The sequence below is a fragment of the Triturus cristatus genome, chromosome 7 (genome assembly GCF_964204655.1).
Source record: "Triturus cristatus chromosome 7, aTriCri1.1, whole genome shotgun sequence".
Lineage (NCBI taxonomy): Eukaryota > Metazoa > Chordata > Amphibia > Caudata > Salamandridae > Triturus > Triturus cristatus.
This window is the reverse complement of record NC_140590.1, coordinates 1,623,446,034-1,623,473,327: the sequence shown is the minus strand read 5'-3', so window position 1 is coordinate 1,623,473,327 and position 27,294 is coordinate 1,623,446,034. Positions and strand designations below refer to the sequence as shown.

At 44.0% G+C, this 27,294-nt stretch overlaps 1 protein-coding gene across 1 annotated transcript in view; it reads left to right on the top strand.

The window, feature by feature from the left end:
- Positions 1 to 27,294, top strand: part of NSFL1C (NSFL1 cofactor) — a 113,373-nt gene that overhangs the window by 28,811 nt on the left and 57,268 nt on the right. The window contains 5 exon segments of the mRNA XM_085619585.1: positions 16,376 to 16,473; positions 16,755 to 16,829; positions 26,004 to 26,169; positions 26,902 to 26,968; positions 26,971 to 26,993. Of these exon segments, the coding sequence (XP_085475711.1) occupies positions 16,376 to 16,473; positions 16,755 to 16,829; positions 26,004 to 26,169; positions 26,902 to 26,968; positions 26,971 to 26,993 (429 nt within the window).

Sequence of the window (27,294 nt, the reverse complement as noted above, 5' to 3'; positions counted from 1 at the left end):
TCTGTACTTCACTGAAGTAGAACTCAAATTGTTAGTAGTCGTCTGTGAGGGAACTAAGGGGCATATTTACAAGCAGGCGATAAAAAAAATTATCGCCGCTTTTTGGCCGAAAACGGCCGCAAAAACGGCGATAATTTTTATCGCCTAATTAGCAAGGCAACGCTAACGCGTGAAACCTTGCTTTAGCGTCAGGATTCCTAACGCCCAGCTTTGTATCTCTAATGAGATGCAAAGTGGGCGTTTCGGACCTAACATGACAGGAGAAATGTCGCTAAGCGACATTTCTCCTATCGTCAAGCCCCACGCTATGAAGCATAGCGTCAGGAAAAGTAGCGATAACCCCTGTTATCGCTACTTTCCTTACGCCTGCTTCAGGGCTGACTTAGCCATGATATCCTATGGAAGGTGGATATCATGGCTAAGTTTGTGAGTCCCTATCAGCAAGCTAACGCCACATTGCGTGAGATTATCGCTGGGTTTCCAGCGATAATCTCACGTTAGGCAGTTAGCGTGAGGATTTTTGTCGCTGAGAAGATAAGCGTTGCTAATAGCACGCTATCTCAGCGATAAAAATCCATATTACCCGGCGATAAATACCCTCACGCTAAGAGCGCTGAGCGATAATTATCGCCGGGTGTTGCTGATATGCCCCTTGATGATTAGAACTGGGACCTGAAAAGAAAAGTTACATAAAACTACCATAGTAGTGGCATTGACCTACTTTTCTAGCACTTTGCCTGGAAACTGTTACTAATGCATTATAGCGTGTGCAGTCAGTGCACTAATCCATTGAACTTACAATATGCGCCCTAAATACTCTGACCTCTGCAATGGGTGCATTTGTCCAACGTCTTCCAGTAAAGTTTGAAAGTGATTTACAGGTTTAATGTGTACGTTTGCCCCTTGTTATTGACCCACTGAAAGGCGCCACATGGATCTGAAACCGCGAACTACCCATTGCACATGTAATTCTGCATAAGGCACATCCCATGTTTATTGTTCTGTGTCTTATGACTATTCTAATTATCTCCCTTCCTTCCCTGCCTATCCTATGACACTGTGGCCCATTGGCCCAGTGTCTCTTCTTTCATTTCTTTTCTCTTTGTAGGTCTGGCTTGACAGCAAAGTTGCCACCCTGCCATATGTGATCAAAAAGAAGCTTTCAGCAGTGCTACAGAGAAGAACTGTAGTGCAGCGCAATTGTTGGTTCTTCGGAATGCAGCTTTTTGATTTGTCAAAAGCTGTGTGCTTCCACAGAAAGACTGCTTACCCATCAAACATTTGTTTATCTAGCTGTTTAAGCCAAGCTCTTTTTCAAGGAAAGCTATTGTTTGACCTTTAAGGTCGAACGATTGCCACTGATGCTCTTTAACAAACAACTTCTCCCAGATCTATTGGTTTATTCTGGTGTTTGCTCTTCTCTGGTTGTCCTGTGTGAAAGCCTGTGCTCCATACAGCAGGGCTTTGTTGGTTATGGTGGCAAGCTATAAGCGAGATCTGTTTATAATGAAATGTTAGGATAATGTCGGGGACCTGACTTATTTAGTGTGAAAAGCATGTGTTCGACTTAACAGGCTTCTAAGGGTGGATTATTATTACTTTATTAAAATCTGCAGAGAAGTATTTTGCCAAAGAAATCTCAAATTAGGCAAGGGTTTTACTGTTGGTTAATCCCCCTCCCCCCGCCCCACCCTACCCTCGACAAACCAAAGGGATAGATTTGCACTGTGCTAATTCTTGTTGGGCCCTCTTAGGATACTTAGTATTTTGCTTTGTCAACTGTAATGTTAACATTTCTAATTTTGGCACAGTTATACCTGATGGCTGGATTGTTGGAAAGCTTAAGCTCGATACCGTAGGCCTGAGTTAGTTATGGTAAAAAGCCAGTGATCAAGGATACAAGCTTGATTGGTTCACTGGTGAAAGTTATGTCCAAAGCCATAGATCTGATCTCTTTATATTATAAGATGTTATGATAAAGGCAATAAGTTTGACTTATTTATTGTTAAAAGCATTCGTTAAAGCCATTGGGGCTTTAACTGGGTTGTTTTCAGACTGTGTTACAGGCTGTAGAGTTTTCTTTCTTACATGAAATCCCACATATAACCTTAGTAGGTAAGGTTTTGATGTTCATCCTCCCCTGTGATAAATCATGGGTGTTTAAGCCTTTCATTGCAATACTTCTTGGTAAACCCTTTTGAGTGGGGTTGTATATTGCTTTGCCAGCTGTAATGTTGTGAATATTGGCAATTTTTTAACTGTAGGCATGATGGTTGCTAGCATACCACACTTCAGTAGGCCTTTGTTGGGTATCGTGTCAAGTCAGTGGTAAAGGCTGTAGGTCTTATTGGTTCATTTTGATCTTTTTATTATGAAAGGTAAACAGAAAGCCAGTAGGCCTGGCTGACTTATTGTGAAAAGGATGTGTTCAAGTCAATGGACGTTTAATGGTGGATTATTACACTTTGGTCAAAGCCTTTTGATGGGTATTTTGTTAAATGGAATCTCTCCATTACCATACTAGACAAGGGTTTTGGTGTTGGTGACCTACTCGAACAAACCGCGGAGATTGAAGATTGTCAATGCAATATTTAGTATATCCTCCTTTTTTGTTTAAATCTGTTTTTATTGTTTTAAACAAGAACATTCTTTGGTAATTGACATGACAGGTAAGTAGGAGTACTTAAACAGGTGCAGTGGATCACCCCCGTTTAGTATATCCTCCTTTTAATTGTTTTACCATTCTAGGATGTCCAACACATTGCTTCTAAATGCTGTGGCCATGCTTGAACTGCAAAACAATGCAACACGATGTACAGTTTTATCGCAAGATGCCCACCTGCTGCTATGTTTAGTTTTATTTTTTACTGCAAGCATAGGCCTGCCGTAGCATGTTTTTGTTTTTTTAATTTTTAAGTCTTTTAATTGGTCTTGCGCAGATTTGAGTTTATTGTAGTTCTGTACATGGATGACTGCAGGAATGAGTCACTGGGTGGATGAATGGACAAATTAGTGCTAAGATGAATGACCGAGTGCATGTAGAATGACTTATTGAATGAATGCCTAAACTCGTCATTGAATGAGGAAGTACAATAATTTAAAAGTCAGGCCTGTTGGCATTGCCGATGCTTGTTTGTTTTTACTGATGCCGAGAAGGAGAATAAGAGAAATAACAGGCAAGAAGCAATTATTATTATTTTTGTTTTATTAAAAAAAACTTTTTTCTTATTTTCCTTCTAGGTTTTCCCCCCTTTATTATACCCCCATAGGCATACTCTGCACAATCATCCACACTACTGCACACAAACCCCTGCAGAGACAAATACGCTTATAGGCAGCAACATCTCTGCATATATACACACCACATATATACAGACCACCTCCTCTTGTCACCCAGCAAAGCCGCAGCACCACTGGACTTGGCTGCTGCATGGCTCAAACGACAAGGGTAGTTGTGGAAGGAGAAGGGGGTATTGACTGGCAGGAAAGATTAAACTTCCTTTGTGGAATAGATGCCTGGCCTGTGCTTCGTGGTTTGATGGGTCCCGCCCGCAGGGTGTCCGGTCTATACTTCCTGCAACAGAAACTCTACATGTGATCCTCGAGCTGTGGAATCCTTGAAGCAGTTCAGCAGCTATATACGTCAAGTCCGCCACTGCCATCGGAGTCACTTGGTGGAAACACCAGGTCTCGTGAGAGGAGGCCGGAACACAACTCCCAGCAGCCCACACCGACCGCAAGTGACAGTTGGCGCTTAAAAGACTCACTGGGCTCCCGCAGCGCGGGAGCTCTACTTACCAGGCATTCTTTTGGTTTCAACCGCCAAGGAGTCACTTAGGTCTCGTGAGAGAAGGCCAGGGAGGCCGGACCACAACTCCCAGCAGCCCTAGCGGCGCACACGCCGGCACCAAGTGCCAGGAGGCGCTTAAAAGGCTCACAGGGCTCCCACAGCACCCGATCGTGCCCGTCAGAGGCCGAAGGAGGCCAGGCTGGGCCACGTTAGTAACACTTCGACATCGCCTTGGACTCAATCAGTGTTGACTTCAAAAGATACTGTGACATTATCATTGTTGGTTCTGTTACCAAGGAGGGGTGTCAAAATGAACAGGTTAAAATTGGGAAAATGGACAAGGGGTTAAGGGCCAATCGGCACTCATTCATGAAATTAAACTCACCGAGCGCAGATTGTCCCTGGAGCCACAAAACTCTCATAATCAACCTACTCTTAATGTCCCTACTTCACGAATAGATTTGGAAGTTAATCCATTATAAATCAGTACGTCGCATTCCCCAGGCCTTGAAATTAACAATTCTGATATAACTGAAAAATCTGATATCTCTGTAAGGCCAAAAGTTGTCACACGGGGTCAAAAAAAGCGAAGATTATTCATGGGAGTAGTCTCGCTCCGCCGTCAAAGAAAAGGAAGGGGCAGGCGTCAAACAAAATAAGCAAAGTTATCTTATGCCCAAACCTTGTGGACTTAGGAGTAAACCTGCTGACATACTGCTTAATTGCCCCCTTATTTTGTACTAACTGCAGATGCAAGGGTATCATTGGTAGCATCACCTAGTCGAAAGAGCAAAGATTTTTGAAAGAATTGGAACTTGTGATTTCAGCTCATGTGGACCCGATACTGCAAAAGTTAACTGAAATTGAGTTTAGGCTAGCGAATTTAGAAAAAACAGTACCTAGTGCTTCCTTAATCCCTGCAGCTCATGGGGAAAACCGGGCTGAGGGCGTCGCTGCGAAGGGGGTTGTGCTGCGCCCTGAACCATCTGTAAGACCTGTGAGTAGGGAGTGTCTGCCTCTTTTTGCGGTAGCATTCCCTCCTTCGAATGGCACTGAGACTCCTCATCAGATAGGTTTGCCTCATACGAACGCCCAGACTGCACATGCTCCAATAAGTACCCGAGTTCATAAAGCAAGTAATAACCTATGCGTGATCAATGGAAGGACCACAATCAAGGTGAAGCAAACAGTACTTGGTCCATGCTCCAGCCGAAAGAAAACAAAGTGAAGTCGGCAGACACTGGCTAATTTGAAGGCAGCAAATAAGAATGACAATGAAGCCAACAAATGTTTAGCAGTCGGCAGGCTGCAAGTCACTTTTTGTATACAATATCGCTTGTGAGAGAGCATGCGCTGTAGCAGGCAAGACCTAAAAAGTGCCCCTGACAATGGATTTAAAAGGACACACTTTGTGCTGTACCCCCCAACCAGTCAACTTCTAATAACAGTTTTGTCCCCTTTTACCATAATTTAATGTTTAGGTATCCATCGGGCAAAATAGACACTAAGACAACATATCCCTAGGGAAACCCTCAGTAGTTTAGCAATACAACTTCCATACCCCTGATGGTATAATAATAATAGGCATATTGTGTTTACTAATAATGAAGATTTAAGAGAAAACAGTGCTTGAGGTAATGTGAGTTCATCAAATTCTCCTCGGATTGAGTCCATTTATAGTGTTTTTTGTGACTTGGATCGTTTGGTCTTCTCTCAAGGCAGGAATTATAGTGTTCACAGTGTAGGAATATTAACAGTTTCAGTATATTCAGCAATATTATCATATTTTGCTGCAGAAGATGTGGTTAAGGGTAAGCAGTGTAGTTCAGTGCTTTATTGTAATCAATAAACCATAAGTACCAGAATGGTGGTTGTCTTTAAAGTGGATTAGCCATTCAATGTCAGGTCCGTATGTTAATTCAGGATACCATTAGGCAGTTATTTGCGATGGATTATTGCATGCTTGGTGGACCATCTACTCGGACGGTACTACATCACAGTAATCCTGGTTGGATTGTGATAATTAAGTGAAAAAGTAGAGTGATACTTTGGACTTAAAGGAAACATTACCCCTAACTTCATTATTTGTGCAATTGGATTTTAATGTGTCTTTCAATGCTTCTTATCTAAGTGATCTGTTACGTGAGAGCTTGCTGACTGTGTCCCCAGTTGACAATTTTTTTTAATTTTCAAATTGAGAAAAAGCAGGAAAATTAGGTACAAGTCTCTCAGCATATTTTTGTTTAACCTAATGGGCACCATGAGCTTGAAATGCCACAAGCGAAAACTTTTTTTTCCCTATGTGCTTAATCCGCCCAATAAGACTATGACTTTGTGATTGCAGAAGATTTTAATGTACTTGAAGAATGTGAAGTTTTTTCAAGTTATGGCCAACTTTATTTTTAGGTCTCTCCTGCTTGAGCACTCATTTATTGTACTTAGAAATTTTTTATATAGTGCGAACTAGACCCATGCGGGTATCGAACGCTTTACACATGACCGATTCAGTGGAAATAGATAGGGGCAGATTTATGAGCCCCTTGCGCTACTTTTGCGTCACTTTTAACATGGGAAAAGTGACGCAAAAGTGGCGCAAGGGGCTCATAAATCTGCCCCATAATGTTCTCCGATACAAATAGACGCAAAGATAAGAGCATAAAACAATACTCAAAACAATGATAGCAAGCAATGGTCATGCGAATAGTGGAAGAGAACAAATGGGGCATGGAGGTCAGAGATCCACGGAACTAGGGCAAAAGTTTGCTTAAGAGTAAAGACGTCACTTCTTTCTTGAAGGCGACGTTGAAAGATTGTCTGGTTTCTGGGGGCAGTAAGTTCCAGATCCTCAGTGCGATCCAAGAATAACATACGCATGCTCTTTCGCTTGCAAGACTCGTGTTCTATGATGGGCTTTGAACCTGCTCATTGCTTGCCATTTGTTTGCAGCGTTGTCACTGTTCCTTGCTGCTGCCTTCTAATTGGGCGGCGCTTGCTATATGTCACTTGCTTTTCTTTCGGGTTCACATGCACCAAGAATAGTTTAACTTTAATTAGTGTCCTTCCGCTGGCATCTGCTGCTTGTGCTGTGATTCAGGTGCGATTCTTTTTATTTATTTATTATTATTTTTAAATGTTAACGCTATGATGCCGTCCACGCTGAGTGCATCATGGCCCCTTTTTAGGTCTCGCTGAGCCAGCGCATGCGCTGCGAGACATTTAGTTAGTGGCTTTTCAAAGTGCTACCACAATCTTTTTCTGGCCTCAAGCTTGCGTTCACGAGCGTGAGCACGCGCGCAGCCGCCATGTGGCTTTCATGGCTCATTAAGCCTTGCTCTCCCAAGCGCTTCACTCTGCCCCTCCCCCACCAAAATGAAAACCTTGATTACGGGTACCCAGATTGCTTCGAAAAGACCTATAACCGGTCTTCGAATACCGGACACAAGCATACACGAACACCTAGCTTCGGTCTTCTAGTTACAGACTATTTCTGACATTACGAATCAACTGTAATAAGAAAATGTGACATTCCATTTCGCTGCATTCTGCTATTCCGTGCTGCCCCATTTAAGATGACGTATACTTGCTTAAACAGAGGAGTCGTTTACAAATGTCTACTCTTGGCATTGTCTTCCTTGTGCGCAAGTTCCCAGATAGGTTGAGCCATATATGAAGCTCTGGGCCCAGAGACTGCCCTTTATTCGCATAGACATTGCAGCGCTCGGGTGGTCAGCTCAGCAGGTGCTGCTCACTCAGGCGGAAGGACCTGCCAAGGAGCTTTCACGTCGCCTGTTCCCTGAATAGCATGAGTTCTCGGCGATCTAAGACGCGTTATGAGTCAGCGTGAAAATATTAAACTTAAATTTGTTTTTGTTTAGGTAGCTAGTGCAAAATCCAAATGTTGGCTATGCTGGCTGGATGTGTGCCTTGGGGTTTAGATGGGAGCGTCTCTCTTGTGTCTTTTTTTATGCAGATGCTGCAATTTCTTGTTGATTTTTGGCACCTTGGTGTACTGCGGACTGTAATTATTTATGTGGACAGCATCACTGTGGGATTCCGTTCAGCTTGTTGTATTTGATTTACCGTTGTGCATTTCTAACACTGTTGCCGGAAGTCTGTGAAATGCTTTCAATTTGAGATTCCTGTATTCATATTAACCATTATCAAGGGAGTAATAACACCACGCCCATTAGAATATTTAGTTTTCTTTTATTTTCTCAACGTAAAAAACTCTTATTATATAATCATAATGCATAATATGCTTGTAGTGTAATCTAAAGATTGGCTCCTTTGTCCATAGTGGTATTCGCTTCGAGAGAAACCAGCATTGGCATAGCCAATAGGTCTCGCCTTTGGGACCGTATAAGTGTTTAGCTATGCAACACTTGATGTTGTTGCACCAAGGATATTGTGCTGCATAACTCAAAATGTATAAGGTACCAAAGGCAAGACCTATTGGCTATGCCAATGCTTGTTATTTTCCTGTTTTCTTTCCACCTCAAAGGCCCCCATCCTTTTGCTTATCCCCCCTTACACTTCTCACTTGTACCTGAACCACAGTCCTTCACTTAGAAGCCCAGCAGTGAATGGTGTTGCCATCACTAGTGCTGTATGTGCAGTGGCACAGATGCCCAGAGCTTAACAGTGCCAGCTGCACCCTGTTATACTGCATGTTAGTACCCAACTAGTGGGCTAGGGGTCCGTTTTTAGGTCTCGTCTGAGACAGCCCAGGCTGTCTCTTCGAGACATTTTGTAAGTGGGCTTTTAAAAGTGCCACCAGAGGCTTTTCCTAGCATAAAGCTTGAGTGCATGAGCACGTGCACGCGCGCAGCAGCCATCTGGCCGTCCTGGCCCATAAAGCACAGTGCTCTCCCAAGCCCTCGCTCTGCCCCTCCACCACCTCCTTGTCTGCTTCAAAGGGTTTCATTATTTTTTTAGACCTCTGTTGGTTGCAGCTCGGAGCCGGTCGGTCAGTCCATAAAACACAGAATAAATAAGAATGCACCAATTAATTTCAACAAATTCCCTCCCAGCAGACCTGAGGTGAACGTCCATATCGTTGGCTGTTTGTGCCTGCTAAAAACCTAAACAAAAAATAAAATCTTTGCTGTAGATTCAGATATTGCCTCGGTGCAGTATTTGGGAGAACCGTGCAGTGGCTCTGCGCCTTTGACTCTTAATTGTCACACTCGTTCCAGCTCCCAACTCTACCTCCCCTGCTCTGTGCAGACATTTTATTTAAGCTGATCCGTGTCTCTATCTCTCAGTACACAATGTTTCCCTGTCTCTCATTCACTTTCTCACGCTCTCTTTCTAAGTCTCTCTCTCTCTCTCTCTCTCTCTCTCTCTCTCTCTCTCTCAATCTACCATCCTCCCTCTTTCTCGCCCAATTTACCAGTCCACCCATGTCTCTCAATCTCCTCCCTCTCATGTTTCCTATCCCTTGTCTCTTAATCTCTCTCTCCCCCTTTCCGTCTCTCTCCCCCTTTCCCATCCCCTTGTCCTTTCATCCCACTCTCGCCCTCTATCTCTCTTATTTAACTCACCCATCCTTGACACGCAATATCTCACTCCTTCCCTATTTATCTTTCATCTTACCCACCCTGTTGTCTTACCTCACCCCCCTCTATCTCTTGCTCCCTCGCCAACTCCTTCACCCAAGTTGCCCCATCTCTCTCCATCTCTCCCTCCTGCTCTTTCTTTCACCTTACCCACTCACCTGTGTCTTCATCCCTCTACCCTTTCTCTCTCACCCTACACACTGACCTCTGTCTTCGTCTCACTCCACTTTTTCTCGTTCTCTCTGCTTACCATCCATGTTGCCACATCTCGCACTCTGTCTTTAACATTTCTCTTCTTTGTTTACATATGTATCTCTATTTCTCGTGTCTGTGTTTTACGCGTGTCTCTCCGCTGTCTCACACACTCATCTCAGTCTTTTGTTTCACTGTCTGCCGCCCTATCTGCCTCTTAACTCCATCTGTCCATCTGTGTCTCGTTTCTATGTCTGCCACCCTATCTGGCTATTATCTTCATCTGGCCCCTGCCCCTTCAAAGCACTTTAAATGCTTACATTTTTCAAACATGTTAAATAAATATTTAATTCAAGCCACATCACGGAGGTGAGGCAAGAGACACAAGAGTATATGTGTGTATATGCGCACGTGCATGTCTGCATGCACGTGTGTCCTAGTCGGCACAAGTGCGTAGGTATATAGGAGTGTGTGTGTGTGTGTGTGTGTGTGTGTGTGTGTGTGCTTGTATATATGTACATGCTTGTGTGAGTGTGTAAATGTATCCCGTCTTGGTAATGCTGTATGTGCATGCTTGCTTATATGCATGTCTATGCGCGCGTGTGTCTGTGTTTGCATATGCTCGTGCCTGCATGCTTATGTGTGAATGTGTGTGTGTACGTATGCTTATATGGTTGCATCTATGTGTGTATGCCGTTGAGGTTGTCTGTTGCCAAATATGTGCATGTCTACTTGTTTGTTTGTATCTGTGTATGCGTGTTTCTTTGGGTCTGTGCTTGCACGTTTGTATGTGTCTCTGTGCATCTATGTTTATTTTAAAGGTATTTTGTATTGCACATAAAAGGGCCAGGAGTGGGTGAGAGCACTTTACTTAAAACAATATCTGTGACAATAACTACTACTGGCTGGAGAAAAGATTAACCAACCTCATTAGTACCAGTTTAGTACTTGAATTCAACAATCAGCAACTGTACAGTGACAGATTAAACTTTGGCAAGAACATGCCAGTGCCCAGCACCATCTGTCATTTTTGTGTTGCTTTTGTTTGAGCTACGATGTGTTAGTTGTAATCTGAGATAATGCAGAAGGTTGTGAATTATGTGTCATGTTTGTGTAATGCATAATCCTGTTGAAAATGTTGTAGCTTCAGGAGCATATAATTCTATTGTTGTGACATTTTCTTTTGCCCAGGCAGCAAATTACTCTGGTCTCTCCTCCCTCATAATCTATTTCCCATTTTCTGGTTTTCCAGCGCGGCGAGTTCATACACATGTCAATAGCGCAATGGCAATATTACTCCACTACATACAACAAACTAAAGTAAAACACTTGTCATTTTCAACACCAAACGCTCAAGCTTTCAAAAACGAGAGACCTGTTGCATTGCAAATACTTGCTTAGTTTGGTTCAGCAATAAACTTCATTCTCACATTTGGATGGTAGCATATGAAGCTTTCAGCTCACATGCCGTCAGGCTAGCCAAAACAATAGGTACACAAACCTTTCAAAACTCTACCTCTACAGCAGCAGTGGCTGACTATCCCGCTCTACGCGGATGATTATTTATGCGTGTGCCATTGAAGCTTGTTTGGGGTATAAACCGGGATCTAGTGAGTCTTCTCCACAAATTGTACTGCTGTACACGTGGGCTGTGCCCAGCAGGCTGCTGAGGAAAAACGTTCAAAGAGATAGCATTTCTAGTTTTTAAAGTTAGAATAGTAAATAACGCAGGGGTCTCAAAACTTTTCTGTAACCAGAGCTACTTATGTTCAATAAAAGATTTCCCGAGCTCCTAATATTGTTGGCCTTGTAATAGCAACCACATCAGACAAGATTATATAGGTGGCCACGCTATTCAACATTACTCAGTGCATAAGGCAGGGTTGCCAGAAATAACTTTAAAAAGTCTGTCACTTTGGAATCTTTTTACATAGGAAGTACATAACAGCTGTAGCTGGAATGCTCATGGCACTAAGGTAACAGTATTATTAATATGTCTCCCCAATGCTACATGTTTTATCACTTGACTTTAAAAGTAATTTGAAATTCAACCATTTTTCTCCAAAAATCTTATGACTTGAGCTCTGAAAATACATTTTTTTTCTCGAATAAACACTTTTTCTATTTAGTAGAGTACGCTGCACACCGGAAAGCTACTCAGAAGGAGCTGGAGAGCTACTGGTAGCTCACAAGCTACTTGTAGGAGAAGCCTGAAATAACACTATAGTCTAAAATGTTTCAGGAAGACACCAGGTTATATTTTGATTGGTGTTTGGCCTTGCGTATTGCTATTCCCGAAGAGGAAAGATAAATGATTATCAAAAAAATTATTAGTCTTTTTTAAGGTCTCGCCTACGCAGTGTGCATGCGCTGCATAGGAGGACCTTTAGCCGTAGTTCTGCTCATTTTCAAAGCACATACTTATGCTTGTGGCGGTATCCACATTGCGGGAGCGAGCAGGGGGCGCACCACAAGCACGACTATGTGCTTCGAACAAGCGCAAACTGTGCGCGCACGCACACACACATGCATCATTCCTGGGCCAGCAAACACATGATTGCAGTGCCAGCAGTGTGTTTTTCTTTTACTGTGACAAGCACACGTGTGGCGCACGCACACACCGCTCCCGGGCTTGCTAGAGTTATCGCTTCTGACATAATTCCAGCCGCTTTACGTAGATTTACAGAAAGGTAGCAAAGTCAGACCCTTGCAAGAATTGAAATGCTGACATAAAATGGGCCCTAACCTAACCAGAAAGGCTATTTTCAAAGCACTGAATCATTAGAATGCTCAAATAATTTGTGATCACCCTGGAGGGCACCAAAATGTGCAAGTGGGATTTATACAGAACATGGAGACTTTTGAAGCATTTGTGTTTTAAACAAGCTGATATTTGATAACATTCCACATTCAGTTGCCCTATCCGCTCCCCCTCTTTACCCATTTTTATTCTTCCATCTTTCTGTATCCTTTCATCCCTCTTGCTCACTTATGTCTTCCATCTCCTCTTTATCCCCTCCATTCCTTCCTTCTTTCTAGCTCATCTTCTGTAACCTCTCTTCCGCCCTTCTTTCAATCCGCCCATAGCTTACCATTTGTTAGCTTTAGCATTGCTCTCATTTCCTTCGTTCTTGTTTATCACGGCATGGGGTTATCATGCCCTCTTCCTATTTTCAGAGCTTCTTTTTTCTTTGTGTTCAAGCACTCCATATGAGAGCTTGTGATTTGAGTCCTTTTCCCATATCCTTGTCCATGTAGCTTATTTTCCCTCCAACCCACACCCCTTCCATGTTGCTTCTTTCCCCCACACTGCACTCTACGCCACTACACTCTGTCACGGCACTCTATGCCACTCTACACTACAGCTCTTCTCTGTGCAGCTGTACTCTACTCTGCACCACTCTACGGCACTGCATTCTACTCTGCACCACTGCAATCTAGGCCACTGCATTCAACACCACTCAACCACTTTATGCCACTGCACTCTGACACTCTACTCCTTTGCAATTTAGTCTGCGCCACTCTACTCTGCACCTCTCTATGCCCCTGCACTCTGCCCACTCTACTGTATGCCACAGCACTCTATTTTGCACCACTGAACGCCACTCTACACCACTGTACTGTACACCACACACACACACTATTATTCTCTGCACCACTCTTCAGCACTGCACTTTACGCCACTCTACTGTACATCACTACACTCCACGTCACTGCACTCTACTCTGCACCACTGCAGTCTAGTCCACTGCATTCTACGCCACTCTACGCTGCATCACTTTACACCACTGCACTGTACGTCGTTGCAGTTTATGCTACTGCACTCTGACACTACTCTGCACCACTCTACTCTGGGCCAATGCAGTGTATGCCACTGCATTATACGCCACTCTACTCTGCACACTCTACTGTACATCACTACACTGTACGCCACTGCACTTTATGCCACTGCACTCTACTCTGCACCACTGTAGTCTAGGCCACTGCACTATATGGAACTGCATTCTACTCTACTCTACTCTGCTTCACTTTACACCACTGCACTCTACGTCTTTGCACTTTATGCTACTGCACTCTGACACTACTCTGCACCACTCTACTCTGGGCCAACACAGTGTATGCCACTGCATTATACGCCACTCTACTCTGCACACTCCACACCACTACACTTTATGCCACACTACTCTACTGTACATCACTCTTCTCTACGCCACTATTCTCTACGCCACTACACTCTACTCTTCACCTCTGCCCACTGCACTTTATGCCACTCTACACCACTCCTCCCCACTGCACTTCACGAACGGCACTCTACGCCACTGCGCTTTATGCCACTGCACTATGCGACACTCTACTCTGCACCACTATCCCTGTGCAGTCTATGCCACTACACTCTTCTCTGCACCACTCGACACCACTGCACTTTTAATGCCACTCCATAATATTCTACTCTACCCCTTTGCACTCTGCCACTGCACTCTGCACCACTGAACGCCACTACACTTCACTGCACTCTATGCCATCACACTCTATGCCACTGCACTCCGACACTGCTCTCCACCACTTTTCGCCACTGCACTCTACTATATTATTACCATACCCAAGTGTCATGTCACGTTATCCTTTGGTTTTTCAGTGAAATTCTTTTTTTTTTCTTCTTTTTTTTTTTTTAACTTGAAGTAATATTTCATTAGCATATGTAAAGCCAAACGCATGGATTGGGGTTTGCTACAGGCCAGGCCCTCTTCCAAGCCCCCTGTGTCCAGCCAACCCTTTATTGCACATACATATATAAATATGTATGTACATAATTTTTTAATATATATATATATATAATTATTGTGTGTGTTTATATGTATGTAGACCATTATTTTCGAGGTAGTGACTGCATTGTGAGATGAGTAATCAGTACAAGAGCAGCTTGAGATGGAAAGTTTCTGAACTGAGAGTTTTAGCCCATTATCTCGGGTATCCTGAAAGCCCAGGGGAGAGCCTGAGTCTAGCTGTGAGCAGGTTACATGGATGTATGAGCCTTTGTTTTCTCTTCCTCTCCCTGAACATACCATAGCACCAGTTATCCCTTCTGAGTCTCTTGTGCACACCGGGGCGGGATCGAACAGTATTGTTCTGCTGGATCAGGACACGAAGTTTTGTGCTTGTCAAGTCCGTTCATAGTGGTAACTAGGCCCAAGTAGGATGAGACCCCCACGACCGGTTGTCTGAACACATCAGACTTCTGAATGGCTGCAACAGGCTTTGCATTTTTATTTATTTTCTTTTAGACAGATTTGCCCCAATGCTCACACTCGGCACGGGGCTTTTTCCCAAAGATGCAGCCATCATATCTTTGACTACTTTAGGCAGAGTATCTGGTAGTGATGGACTATACTGAGCTTGGGTTACAACAAAAGTGTAGAGCTATGGAGAACTACTGCAAGGAAAGTAAACCTACTGTAAATCTAGAGAACTATGTACTGGTCTTGGGAAGTGCTAAGATGAAAGGGGCGTGGAGGTATGCAGCAGTTATTAGCCTCCACCAGCAAACTGATGTTTATTATTACAAAGGTAAATGTCTAAAGGCCTTGCCATCCATCCTTACACCTGTGCTGCCCGTGCTACTAGGAAGCAGATGGGCTTTGTTTCATGGGCCGTGCTCACCCAGTCTCATTTAATGTGATGTTTTCGCTCATTACCCCACATACCGCCTCTTCATGTCATCCCCACACACATGCAGCACAGGCACAGGATCCGACAGAGTGGCAGTGCCCCCTCTCATACACAGCTGAATTGGTAGAGCAGCAACATCTTAACCCAACCCCTCTAACACCACCCCCCCCCCCCCCCGCCACCTCTCAAATAAAAATCTGACCGGGTCCTGCCGTGTCAGCCCTGCACTGCATGACGTACACCTGATCTAATACCGCAGGACCCCTCCTTTCCGAGCCTACCGGGGGCAGCAGAAACATACCTGATGCATGGGGGGGGGGGGGGGGGGGTCTCATGCCTCCGCTGCAAGAGCTGTAAAGACCCCACTCGCCATACACAGCAGTATGCCCAGATCTCATCTGGTGCAGCATCCTTCCTGCCTGCCTCTCCCTCCCTCCCTTCTTCCCTCCATCTTTTGATTTCGTGATGCAGAAGCACCACATCCCCACCCCACCCCAGGTCCAAATGCACATAAACCTTCCCTGATCTGCTGCTGTGGCAGCATTTTGCGTAGACCTCTGTGCACTGCCCGCATTTTATCTTGTATATATAGACCGAGATGTTATCAGAACCATTCTTTTCAGAAAAGAATTACTTTCAGAAATGTTTATTTTTTGGCCAAAGAAGTAAATTTGCTTGGAATGCGCAGATCACTTTGTAACCAGTTTACACACCCTTCACCTTCGAACCAATCTCACTGATGAAAAGTAATTTTGTTGTGATCATCCAAGAAGTGCACAACTAAAAGGAAAAATATACGAAACTAGCAGAAAGATCAGAGATCGAAGCATCATTCTCGTCACATACATAATGCCGGACCACGTTGGGAGTCTCACCTCACCATTTATTTTGGTTGTGGTACTAGTAGATTTCTATGTTTCACAAACGGGGCAGGATTCATTCCAACTTGGGAAAGCAGAGCTGCTCTTTCTGGCACAGAGGCACACCCACTGTGGGAAGAAGGGATGATGTAATAAGTTGTTGCATTCTCCCTCCTGAACACACCCTCTTCTATAAGGAACTATTCAAACCAGTCCAGATTTTCTGCACTGTCTGTCTTGAAAGCTTGCCACCGTATAAATGTTGTCTTAACGCTGTGCTTAAATATATATATTTGTTTTGTCTTCAGGTTGCATTGGGCAACTTCTTTGAGGACGGTGGTGATGACGATATCGTGACCCTGCCACAGCCGCCTCCGAGCTCTGGGTCCAGAGGAACTGGTTCCAGGTGAGTTGTTACACATGAACCAGAAAAAGGCATATAGGCTATTTCAAGAATTGTCAGCAAATCACTGCCTGGCCCACTGTGGAGACCTCTGGGAAATGGAAATTCCAGTTAGAGCATGTGTCATAAGGTTATTCTTTTCATAAGTGGAGAGTTTCTTTACAATTTACACGTTCTGAGAATAGCTGCAGGGAACTGGGGCAGAAATGGTGTACCTTTACTAGCACGTCATTAGTCACCTGTGTGTGTGGGTTCATGTTTATAATTTTTTTTGTCCTTTCCAGTGATCACAGGGTGACCTCCTTTCAAGATCTAGTGCATGGACAGGAAGAGGATGAAGACGAGGAAGAAGGACAGAGGTCAGAGGTTCCCCTTGTGCTTTGTGGTAGATTCTGAGGGTGGTACAAGTCAAACAGTGGTTGTCACATTCTGTCCTCTTCCGTGCTGTGAAGTAAAACCAGGAAGTGTTTAAACCTCACATGAAATTATGTGGTAAAGTCATCAGTACCTTTGGGGTCTGATCCAGATAAATGTCAAAATATCCCACTCCCAGGTTGAACAGGTGCTCAGAAGCCTCGAACAGTGCCATCTTTCATTGGGTAAGTGAGGCTGAGCAAGACACCCATCTAAGGAGATGGGTTCTTCAAGTAAACAGCCACAATGCTGTCAGCACACGTTTTGTCTCTGTGTTCTCGTTTCTTTTCATGCCCACCACTCAAAAGCATAAAAATAAGTTACTTTTAAATCCTCCCTCACCCCTACCCCCATCACAGTAAGCTCATTTTGCTGCACTAACAGGAAAGTTAATTCAGGGGCGGAGGGTAACATGGGCGACATTCAATTAGCATGCCCAATCACGACCCAAGTCCATATTGCAGAATCCATTTCCATTTAATTGAAGATTGGAAGGAGATTCAGGGGGAACTGAACGGGAAGAAAAAGCTGGTGTAAGGGGGTTGAGAAAGAAGCAAGGTACAACATTTTAATACAGGTGTACCTGAAGGTGGCACATAGGGATTACATTGTCTGCTTGAAAAAGAGAAAACACCAGAACTTTACTCAGCTACAGCATTATTCGGTGACCAGGATTAAAAGAGAATTATGTATTTTAATGATTACCCGAATTTCTTCGCCTAAGTTAAAGTGCATCACACGCTGTCTCCTCAATTTCAATTCAATATCTTTATTCGGTCTGATTAAAAATAGACCATAAAATTAGAGGGAATATTGGTAGTGTGTTCAGAAAATTTACTAAAGGAGGGTCCACTCCTTGATCCAGCAACATTAACCATAATTTGGTTCTGTTTACTGAATCAAAGGCAGTGGACAAATCCATAAAAGCAAGGGAAATAGGAGAGTGCCTGGCATTGGTGTATTTAGAGATTGTCATGGCCAGGTTCAAACATTGGTGCCTAATTTCGGACGGAAACCAAATTGAAAAGGGGAGAGAATGTCCGTATTGGCTACCCATTTGACCAAACGGTCGTAAATGATACTTGCAATGATTTTAATAGTGCTGTCGATAAGTGAGATGGGACAATAGCACTTATGGAACATAAGGTCACCCTTTTTGAATATTGGCACAACCGTTGAGGTATTTCATGAAGGAGGAATATTAGTTGATAAACAGGAATTAAATGTATTAGTAATCAGTGGGCCCCATATCTCAGGCATGGATTATAACCAATCCATAAATACCCCATCTGAACCTAGCTCTTTCCCGCCATTTCTATGTTAAATGGCCAATTCCACTTCCTGTATCGTTATTAAAAGGGTAAGGGAGTAACTCCCAATTGTTAGAGCACGTTTTTTATACTCACTGCGAGACGTCTAGATCTCATTCCTTACCCTGGACCGTACATTTAAAGCTTTCATCAGCTTTCGATTTGCCTTAGGACAGGCCCCATCCAACCACCTCGGGTCTGTGTTGGATGTGTGGATTGGCTTAAGTATAGACTGCCTGATTATACATATTAGCCTATTGTAATACAGAGCCATCGACCCTTGTCTAGTCTCAACTAGACAGTTGAGAAATACGTCGATGTTTAACTTAAGTAGGGCTGATAATATTTCTATGGGTTTTTTCAGGCACCAAATTAATCTTAAACCATCCGAAGAGTGTTGTGTGAAGGAAACTAAATTACTGTTGTATGCAAGTCCCTTGATTGGTAGAAGCATGGATGCACACAGAGCATTATGGTCTCCCCACTCTGTAGGTAAAATCTCTCCTTTAGAGAACCAGGATATAAAATTGGGGCCACAAGGAAAAAACTTTACTATCAGGTGGCTAGTTTCGGCCTTGGTTTGAAAGTCAGATAAAAAATTAAACAAACTGATTACAAACTGATGTAATGTGTGCAAATAGCTTTAGTGAAGTTATTGTTGTAAAAGTTTATCAAATAAAAAACATATTTGTCTTAGGGAGGCAAATTATTAGCACTAAGAAGGAAGAAGACCCAGATTTAACCTGTGAAAGCTCTAGCTGGAGACTTAAAATGACCCAAATAGCCAGCCCACCACAGCCTGGCCACGAGTAGGAGTAGTGAGGCAGGAGTAACCGGCATAACCCTCGAAATGTGATGCAACAGTAAGCCAGGTTTCCTGCAATACAATTATGTCGAACTTTGAGACAAATGTCCGCCAGTCCAAATTGTTAATCTTCCCCTTAAGACCTGCTACTTTCCAGGCAAGTATAGAAATAGTTCTGTAGAGTGGTCAGAGTGTGAACAGTATTTGCCGATATCTGTACAGGAGCGGGGACAGTAGGTATTACCGGTAATTTGTCGGCCATAGGTGTAATACAGGGAATAGCAGATGTTTTAAGGACCTTTGTGCCCACATGTCAATCCAGGTCAGAGAGTGCATCAAACCTGTTGGATATAGATACAGGGCACAAGATGCATGTGTTTAAACCTGGGCACTGGCTGGAACGTTAGTGGGAGATATACTGACTGCGCCTGGCTGTTTGGAATTAACTGAACGCAATTTGTCAGACCCACGATGAGTAGAAGGTCATATTTTCAATGCGCTCTGTCCAATATCTAGAGAGAAATTGCATGATTGCTGCCAAAGAGGAAAAGGGGATTTATAGAAAATGCCTAACTGGACCAGGGTAACGGAAGTGCTTGCCAAGATACTATGTTTAGCATTGAATAACAGATAATGTACCAAATTTGGAGATCTAAAATTTACCACAATACAGTCTCACTGGATTTCCGAATGGTTTGGCCATATCCAGGCACATCTCCTTACATGTATAATATATTTTGCATGAAAAAAAGACATGCCTCTGTGGCAAACCAGCCAGCCCAAGGTTTTATTAAAAAGTTCCTCGTACGTTTCACGCTGATCAGTTGTTAATGAGGGTACCCCCAACAAGATAGCCACGTAGAGGCACGCAGCTGGAGGGAGATTGGTTACAGGAAGTTGGGCCAGTGGCTACTCTCATGAGACTTTACTCTCTGCACCCTTCACGGAGCATAACAATTTGGGGACTGAAGTAGGCAAATGGTCTACATTCTGCCTAATTAATGTAGGTTTATTTTGAAATTGGGCTATGGGAACTAATAGATTACAAGGAGCAAGTGGTGCCTGTGTTGATAGACTGGGCTCCACCAGAGGTGCATCATGAGTTTTGGCTACAGGCCCATGCCTATTAGGAACGTTATTGATGATACTTGAATGGGATGGTAAATGGCCGTTACCAGATGAAACGAGCATTTGCAATGCAATAGGTCTCGCATTAGGAAAGTTTGAGCTTTTTGTATTGTAAATTGACTAATTTTTTATTTATGTGTTGGTATTGAAAATATTGAAATTACTAGCTTTCTCATGTACAATGTCAATAGTTTTAACTGTTGCAAATGTGACACCTATAGCATTTGTAATGCAATATGTGTTGTATTTACGTGACTTAGATGTATTGATATTACAAATAACAATGGTTTGTAATTTTTGCAAATAATTAATACTTAAATAAAAGTTACTGTAAATTATAATGGCAGTCGTTTAAACTTTTGTTAATAACTCTTGTGAAGATTATGTTTAGTGTATTTAATTGCGCCTAAAATCCAAGAATAGAAGTTAAATATTATCATTTTTTTTGTGCCATTTGTAATAAAGCCTAAATATTGAGAGAACATATTAGAGCCAGTTGTTGTTGAATGGTTGTACAGATTGATACTGTGGTGGCGGTGAGTGATGTGGTGGTGGTATCGAGTGATGCTGTGGTGTTAATTGATGCTGTGGTGGTGCTAAGTGATGCTGTGGTGATGCGATAGATAGATAGAGAATGAGGGTGATAGAGTGTAATTATGTAGAATATAATTATGTGGCACTGAGTGGTTTTGTGTGGAGTGTATGTTGATTTTAGTGGCGTGTAATTATGTGGCATTGAGTGTTATTTTGAGTGTATCTTGCATTGTTTGCATTGTAATTAATTGGCACTGAGTGTTATTTGGAGTGCATGTGGCATTGAGTGTAGTGTAATTATGTGGCGCTGAGTGGTATTTGAAGTGTATGTGGCATTGAGCGCTGTGTAATTATGTGGTGTGTAACTATGTGGCACTGATTGGTTTTTGTAGTGTCTGTTGTATTGAGTGCATTGTAGTTATGTGGCATGTCATTATGTGGCTCTGAGTGGCATTCGGAGTGTATGTTGCCTTGCATTTCTATGGTTCCTTAAACCCTTAGAGGCAATTTTTATTTTAACTAAAAGGATGGTAGTTAAATGGTGTTTACGGCAGGATGGTTGTTAAATGGTGGCTACGGAGAAGCTGTGTGCTGAAAGGCAAAGAGAACACGGGCATGAAAGTGAAAGCGAGGATGAAAATGGAATGAGTGTGGCAGGATGTTAGTTAAATGGTGGTTACGGGGAAGCTGAGTGCTGAAAGGCAAAGAGAACACGGGCCAAAGCTGGAAGAAAATGCGAGAGGCATGTGTGTGTGGCAAACACTGGTGGGGCTCAGAGCATTCTGTTGCTGCCTTGATGCCTGTGTGTGTGAGCAGTGGGGCTGTGTGTGTGAAGTGCCTAAAGTTGCAAGAAAACATATGGTTATTTAAATCCTTAGACGCAGAATTAATGGAGCTAATGTTATCGACCTTAGAAGGATGAAAAAGGAATGAGCGCGGCATATGTTAACTTTGTAAGCGCAGAAAGCGTGCAGGGCAAACTTATTATTTTGGTAGTTTGAGACTCCGATCTGGGCAAAGCTGCAAGAAAACACGGAGGGGGGAGGGCGGCTGTGTGCTGAAAGGCAAAGAGAACACAGGCATGAAAGTGAAATCGATGGATGGCAATGCGTCCGTGAGACAAGCCCTGTGGTGGGGGAGGGACAGTTGTGAGAGGCTCCATGAGGAAACAATCTCTCGGCTTGCTGTGGCGGGGGCGGGGGAGCGCATTCCAGGCGGGGGAGCGGACCCTTTGAAGTATGATGCCGAGGCTGTGGCAACACGTGCACGCACCAGTGGGCTGAAGCGCTTCCCCAAACGGATTGCATGGCGGCACGATGCACGTGATTGTGCGCGTGCTTGCCATGCAATCCACTTTTGGGAGCACTTTGAAATGCCCCTCTTACTAGAGTCTCGCATAGCGATTGCGTAAACGCAATAGCTAGGCGAGACCTAAACAAGACCAATTTAGACTCAATGGAGTCTAAACATGAAAGCAGAGGAGAAAGTACAATACTAATCATTGAGCACAGTTTCTCTGAACGAGTCTCCAAATGACTAACCAGAAGTTCATTAATAGAGCTAGTGACCCAGATCTCTTCTTGCTGGGATGGTAGAGGTGGAACTCCTGGGCTTGATATTGGTTCAGTCTCGGGCTATTGCGGGGTCTCGGAGCAGCTAGCTTAATGTCCGGTCTTCAGCTTCCTGGATGGCCTCTAATTCAAATTGGAGGCACAATGTCAAAGGGCTCGGAGAGTGGGCCCAGCACAGCCCAGCCGCGGACGGGTGCAGACAGGCCCACACTTGGCTCGGGCCCGCCCTGTGCTGCGGGACGCCTCTCCGTGTCTTATGGCGCTCTGGCGCCACGTTGCGGCCTCCGGGCCAAGCAAAGGATTCTGGGAGGTGTGGGCTCCACCCAGCCGTGCAGTGGCAGAGACTGGCGGGCAAGAGCGCCCAATAGTAATTTCAATTCTCCATGAAATCTGGGCTTCCTTGCAGTGCTAAACTTAACGTTGGATAAAGAGAAACCTTTCCCATATGGTATGACACACCTTGATCTACACTTTACATATTAAGAGTATATTCTTGACCCACAGCCGTACTGAAATCATACACAGTTGATTGCTTCAGATAATTAGTACAGGCCCTCACTACGATTTTTAAAATGCTTTGCATCCTTAACGGGGTTGTTGTCGGTGGTTTCCTTGATTTTCATGTTTAGAACCCAATGCGCAAGCACCCACCTGTTGATAGTGAATTCATTTTCTGTTGTGATGTATTGGTACACTTTCCGTGGCCACTGTGCCGTGATACTTTGCCATAGAAAAGATGTTTTGGCTGGTAAGTGGTTAAAACTAAGCTTTTCATAACCTTTCTTCTTCAGCTTCATGTCTTTCCCCAGTTTTAACCCCCCAACACGTTTTTAGGTCTCGCCTAGCGTTGCAGCTCTGCAAGACATATTTTGAGAGAGGAGATTTTAGAAGGGGACTTTAAGCCCCGCCCATCATTTTCATTTGGTCGCGTCAGCGTTTATGCTAAACGCTGGCTTCCCATTGAAAAGGATGCTTCTTGGTTACCACCCTGTCTCCCTTTTGGACGGCCCATCTGAACTGGGTCATTAGCTTCACGGCTGTCGTGAAGCTATTCCTTATCTTTAGGAGGCGTGTAGTGACCATGTTTCCGAAGTCTTGGTGCATCGCTCTTTCACTCAAAGTGAAAGCGAGATGCAAATATAAACAAGCGGCTGCCTTTGTTACTGTGCATTATTAGGACAGCATCTTTCAGGCAAAAATCACATCTCTGTCGGCGCTATGGGGCGCCTACATCTGCGCCCCTCGCTTCAACATACATTAACGGAGCAGAGCGTCATTCGAAAGTGTGGCAAAGGCAGCAGCCTTCATTTAGCATGCGCATCAGGCGGGGGCAAATGTCACAGAACTCGCAAATCGGGAGAAAATTCTGCCGCTGTAGGACTTCTAGCCGCTTTTCGTTACAATCTGGGACTCATGTTCCAAGGAGCGAGGTTTGATCTGATCCTTTTACGCACCTCCAGCAGTAAGGGGCAGCTGGGTGGTATACGGGGGTCACTCTCTCCCTTCTGGTAGCCTGATCTTCTCCTACGTTTGTGGGCTGCTCAGTGTGAACTGATTCTCCAATGAGAGTGATGTGCCCGGATTTCTGTCAGTTATGCGCGCAACTCCAGTTAGAGCGCAGAAACTGGCTGCATGTACACTGATGCTCCCAGGAAGCCAGTGAAGTGATGCTCACTTTTCGGGACAGGGAGACTTTCGTGACTGACAGACCCTTCAAGTGTCCGCCTGGACTAGGTGCCTGCATCTGCGCGGTCGAACTGAGGAAAGTAATACATTCGATTATCCCACCTTACCGATCAAGGATAAAGCAATTGATACATTCCAGCCTTCCCCAGTCACTACATCAAGGGAGAGGCGCGCAGCCGCCCTACTTGTCGAAGATGGGTTGTGATAGGTTTGACTGCTGCCTCTGACAGAGTACTGTTCGTGTCGGTCTTCTACCCTTGTCTCGTAAAGAAGTTTAGAGCTCCGGCTTGAGGGTTGTCATGTTTGTTTTATATAGTGCCTAATTTTAGTAATTAACATGTTTTTAAGCATTCTTTTAGCACTTCAGAGGCAAACTGGTGACGGGAAATGAAGGAAAATGTTTAAGATCACAAGCTAAAGTCAAGTTAGGAAGCTGGGATTAAAAATCGACCCCCACCCCATTGCACAGCTAAACGCTTCTTTTCCCAGCCTGTGCCCAGAGGCTGTTAATACTGTGCTCCACATTCAGTATACAATTTAAAAAGAAAGCCGATAAAACGTACCACTTGGGAGTAAATGAATGGTGCCCAAGTGCTATACAAACGCTCATAAATTCACTACGAAATAAACAAAAAAAGTCTTTAGTGTGAACTATTTAATCCCCACTGGACATTCCAGCGCCTGCATACCTTGCGTGTTTAAAGTAACTGTGCTTCTATGCGCTGAGCTAATGGTCTGCTTTTGTTACACGTAGCACTCAACAGTCGACCCATCTTTGTTTCTAAACGCACTCAATTGCTGCTGATGAATCCCGTACATCAAAGCAATTTGCCCAGGAACACACCTTTTTGTCAACCGAGAAAGCCGAGATTGGAAATCTGGTGTGCTCAACTTCCTGCCGACAACATTCTCCCATGTTTTACTGCTTTACAATTATTTTCAGGGTAACATGAGTCATATTTTGTTAAGAGCAACAGAAGTGCAATGGACACATTAATTTGGGAACCCACAAGCGAGTGATCAGAGCAATATTCTCGCGACAGAAGGGGGCTGCACACCTAGTTTAGTATGTCTCTCCCATTATCAGTGAAGTGGGGCCACCCCTCCTTCCTGCTTTGCAGCCACCCCTCCCTCTCCCTGCCAGCACCCCAGGAAAACTTCTCAAACTTCGACACTCAGGCAAGCTTGTCAGAAGGTGAATTATAATCCAGTGTAAGGGAAACTATTGGCGGCTCGTGTAGGATGGCAGAAGGGGGCGGCGGACGACGCCTTGGGCCCCTCCCGGGTCCGAGGCTCCACAGAGAGACTTTACGGGTGTCCCACCTGAAGTTTAATGAGTGAATGCAGAGGTAATCCGGAGGCCCCGCCTGATCTGATTATAGCCGGCCACCTTTCCCCTTTGCAGCTACTACACGGTGGGCTCCCCATGAGTCCCTTGGAAAAGGTGTGGTAGTTCCGGTGGGGTCACAAAGTCCATGTCTACCACAAAGGGTTTTCACCACTGCAGTTGGAAGGCAAACAGAATTACTCTCGTATTTACGAGAGTTTAAGTTATTAGCATTATAAATGACAATGCCATTTATTATGTTTTAAAAATTAAAACACAAATAAAAGGCATTGTCATTTACAATGTCAATAGCTCAAACTAGTGTCAATGCGAGACCTATTGCATTGCAAATGCTTGTTCTGTGTCTCCTCCTAAGGGACAGACAAATGCAGTTGTTTCTTAGAATGTATACTTTAAACAGCTGACATCCATGTTCAACTGCAGAACCTAGCTACACCTTCTGTTCAGAGAATCTCATTTTTTTCTAAAATATTGACAAAAAGCAGACCAGTTCTGATTCTTCCAAGATGCCACCATGGAGGAAGGTACACTTTGGAATTGCATGTTATGTTTATGTCCTGCCCTGTTAGTATTTATGTACTATTAGGCTTGGGGTTCTCGCTATGTACGTGCAAGTTTATTTCCACATTCTTCTAGCTAGGAAGTGCTGGCCTGTGGTGGCATTTGCATGGGGAGAGGGAGAATATGCTGCTTTTATTTTTGAACCAGATGAGAGTATTTTAGTTTTCTTTCGGCAGATTTTACGCCGGGGGCTCTGAAAGAAGTGGCCAGCAGATAGTTGGCCCCCCACGAAAGAAAAACCCAAATGAGCTTGTAGAAGATCTCTTCAAAGGAGCCAAAGAACACGGGGCTGTGGCTGTGGACAGGGCAGGTAAAGGCCCCGGCGAGTCCAGCAGAGCAGCGGTAAGGATCCAGTGATCAATTTGTGACTTTCATTAGATGATCTTACAATCCGACGCCCACCCCCCACTCCCCCATCCCCGGCCCTCTCTTTTCTTCCCATGCTGTTTGTTCCTCCAGAATGAGACTGGCACCAAGGGAGTAGGAGTGATGCAAGGCCAAAGAGCATTGCGAGTTGGAGTCATTTTTGAGACTGAAATAGAGCAGACACATTGACTAAGGTGTAACACGCATTTGGTTACTGCTTTTCGGACTAAGCCCAGTATTTCATTTGTGCAAGTGTATGTTTATGCTGGATAGACATCAAACATTGACTCTGAGCTAGATGGAGAAAGGTGAAAGGGTGAACTTGATATAGAGGCAGGAATTGTAGGTTGTTGAAATCAAGTTTGTCTTGATGTTCAGTATCCCTGGAGTTCAGCAGATCCACAGTGAGCTTTTAAGAAAAACCATGAGCCCCTGCACTTACTTTCACAGTTTGCAAATTAAGACTTATATGCTGAAACCATCACGCTGCTTTGTGTCTTTGCCATTGGCTACTCATATCTGCTTTCCTATGTGACCTTTCTAGTAGATGCCTTTATTCCTCCCTTCAGCGAGTGTCTGTTGACCATGAAATACTTGGGTTTTTACAACTAGAGCCCTCAAACACCACCTAGAGTGACTTTCTGGCTTCTTCACTTTTTGTAATGTCTGTACGTATATAAAACAATTTTTTACTCTGCTTTTTTGCAGCCTTTTGCTGGGGGCGGCTACCGTTTGGGAGCTGCACCAGAGGAAGAGTCTGCATACGTGACCGGGGAAGAAGACAACCTGGCAACCAGGATGTAAGTAATTCCTTCCAAGCAATCCTCACGTTCTTGGTCTAGTCTTGACACCCTTTTCCTTACTGACACTCTTTTATTTTATGTGCAGTCTTAGGCTGATGCTCGTGTCTTTCTTTGTTTACACACAGGCCTTTGTAAGTTTCATGTTGTCTAGTTCAGTTTACTAAGACTTCGTATTTGTTAGTCTGAATTTTATACAGCGAACACTAACAGTATTTGTGTTCAGAAAACCAGATACAAGATAGAGCAAAAAGTAAGTGTCTCAGATAGAGATGTAAAGTGCAGGTAAACCTGATTGATA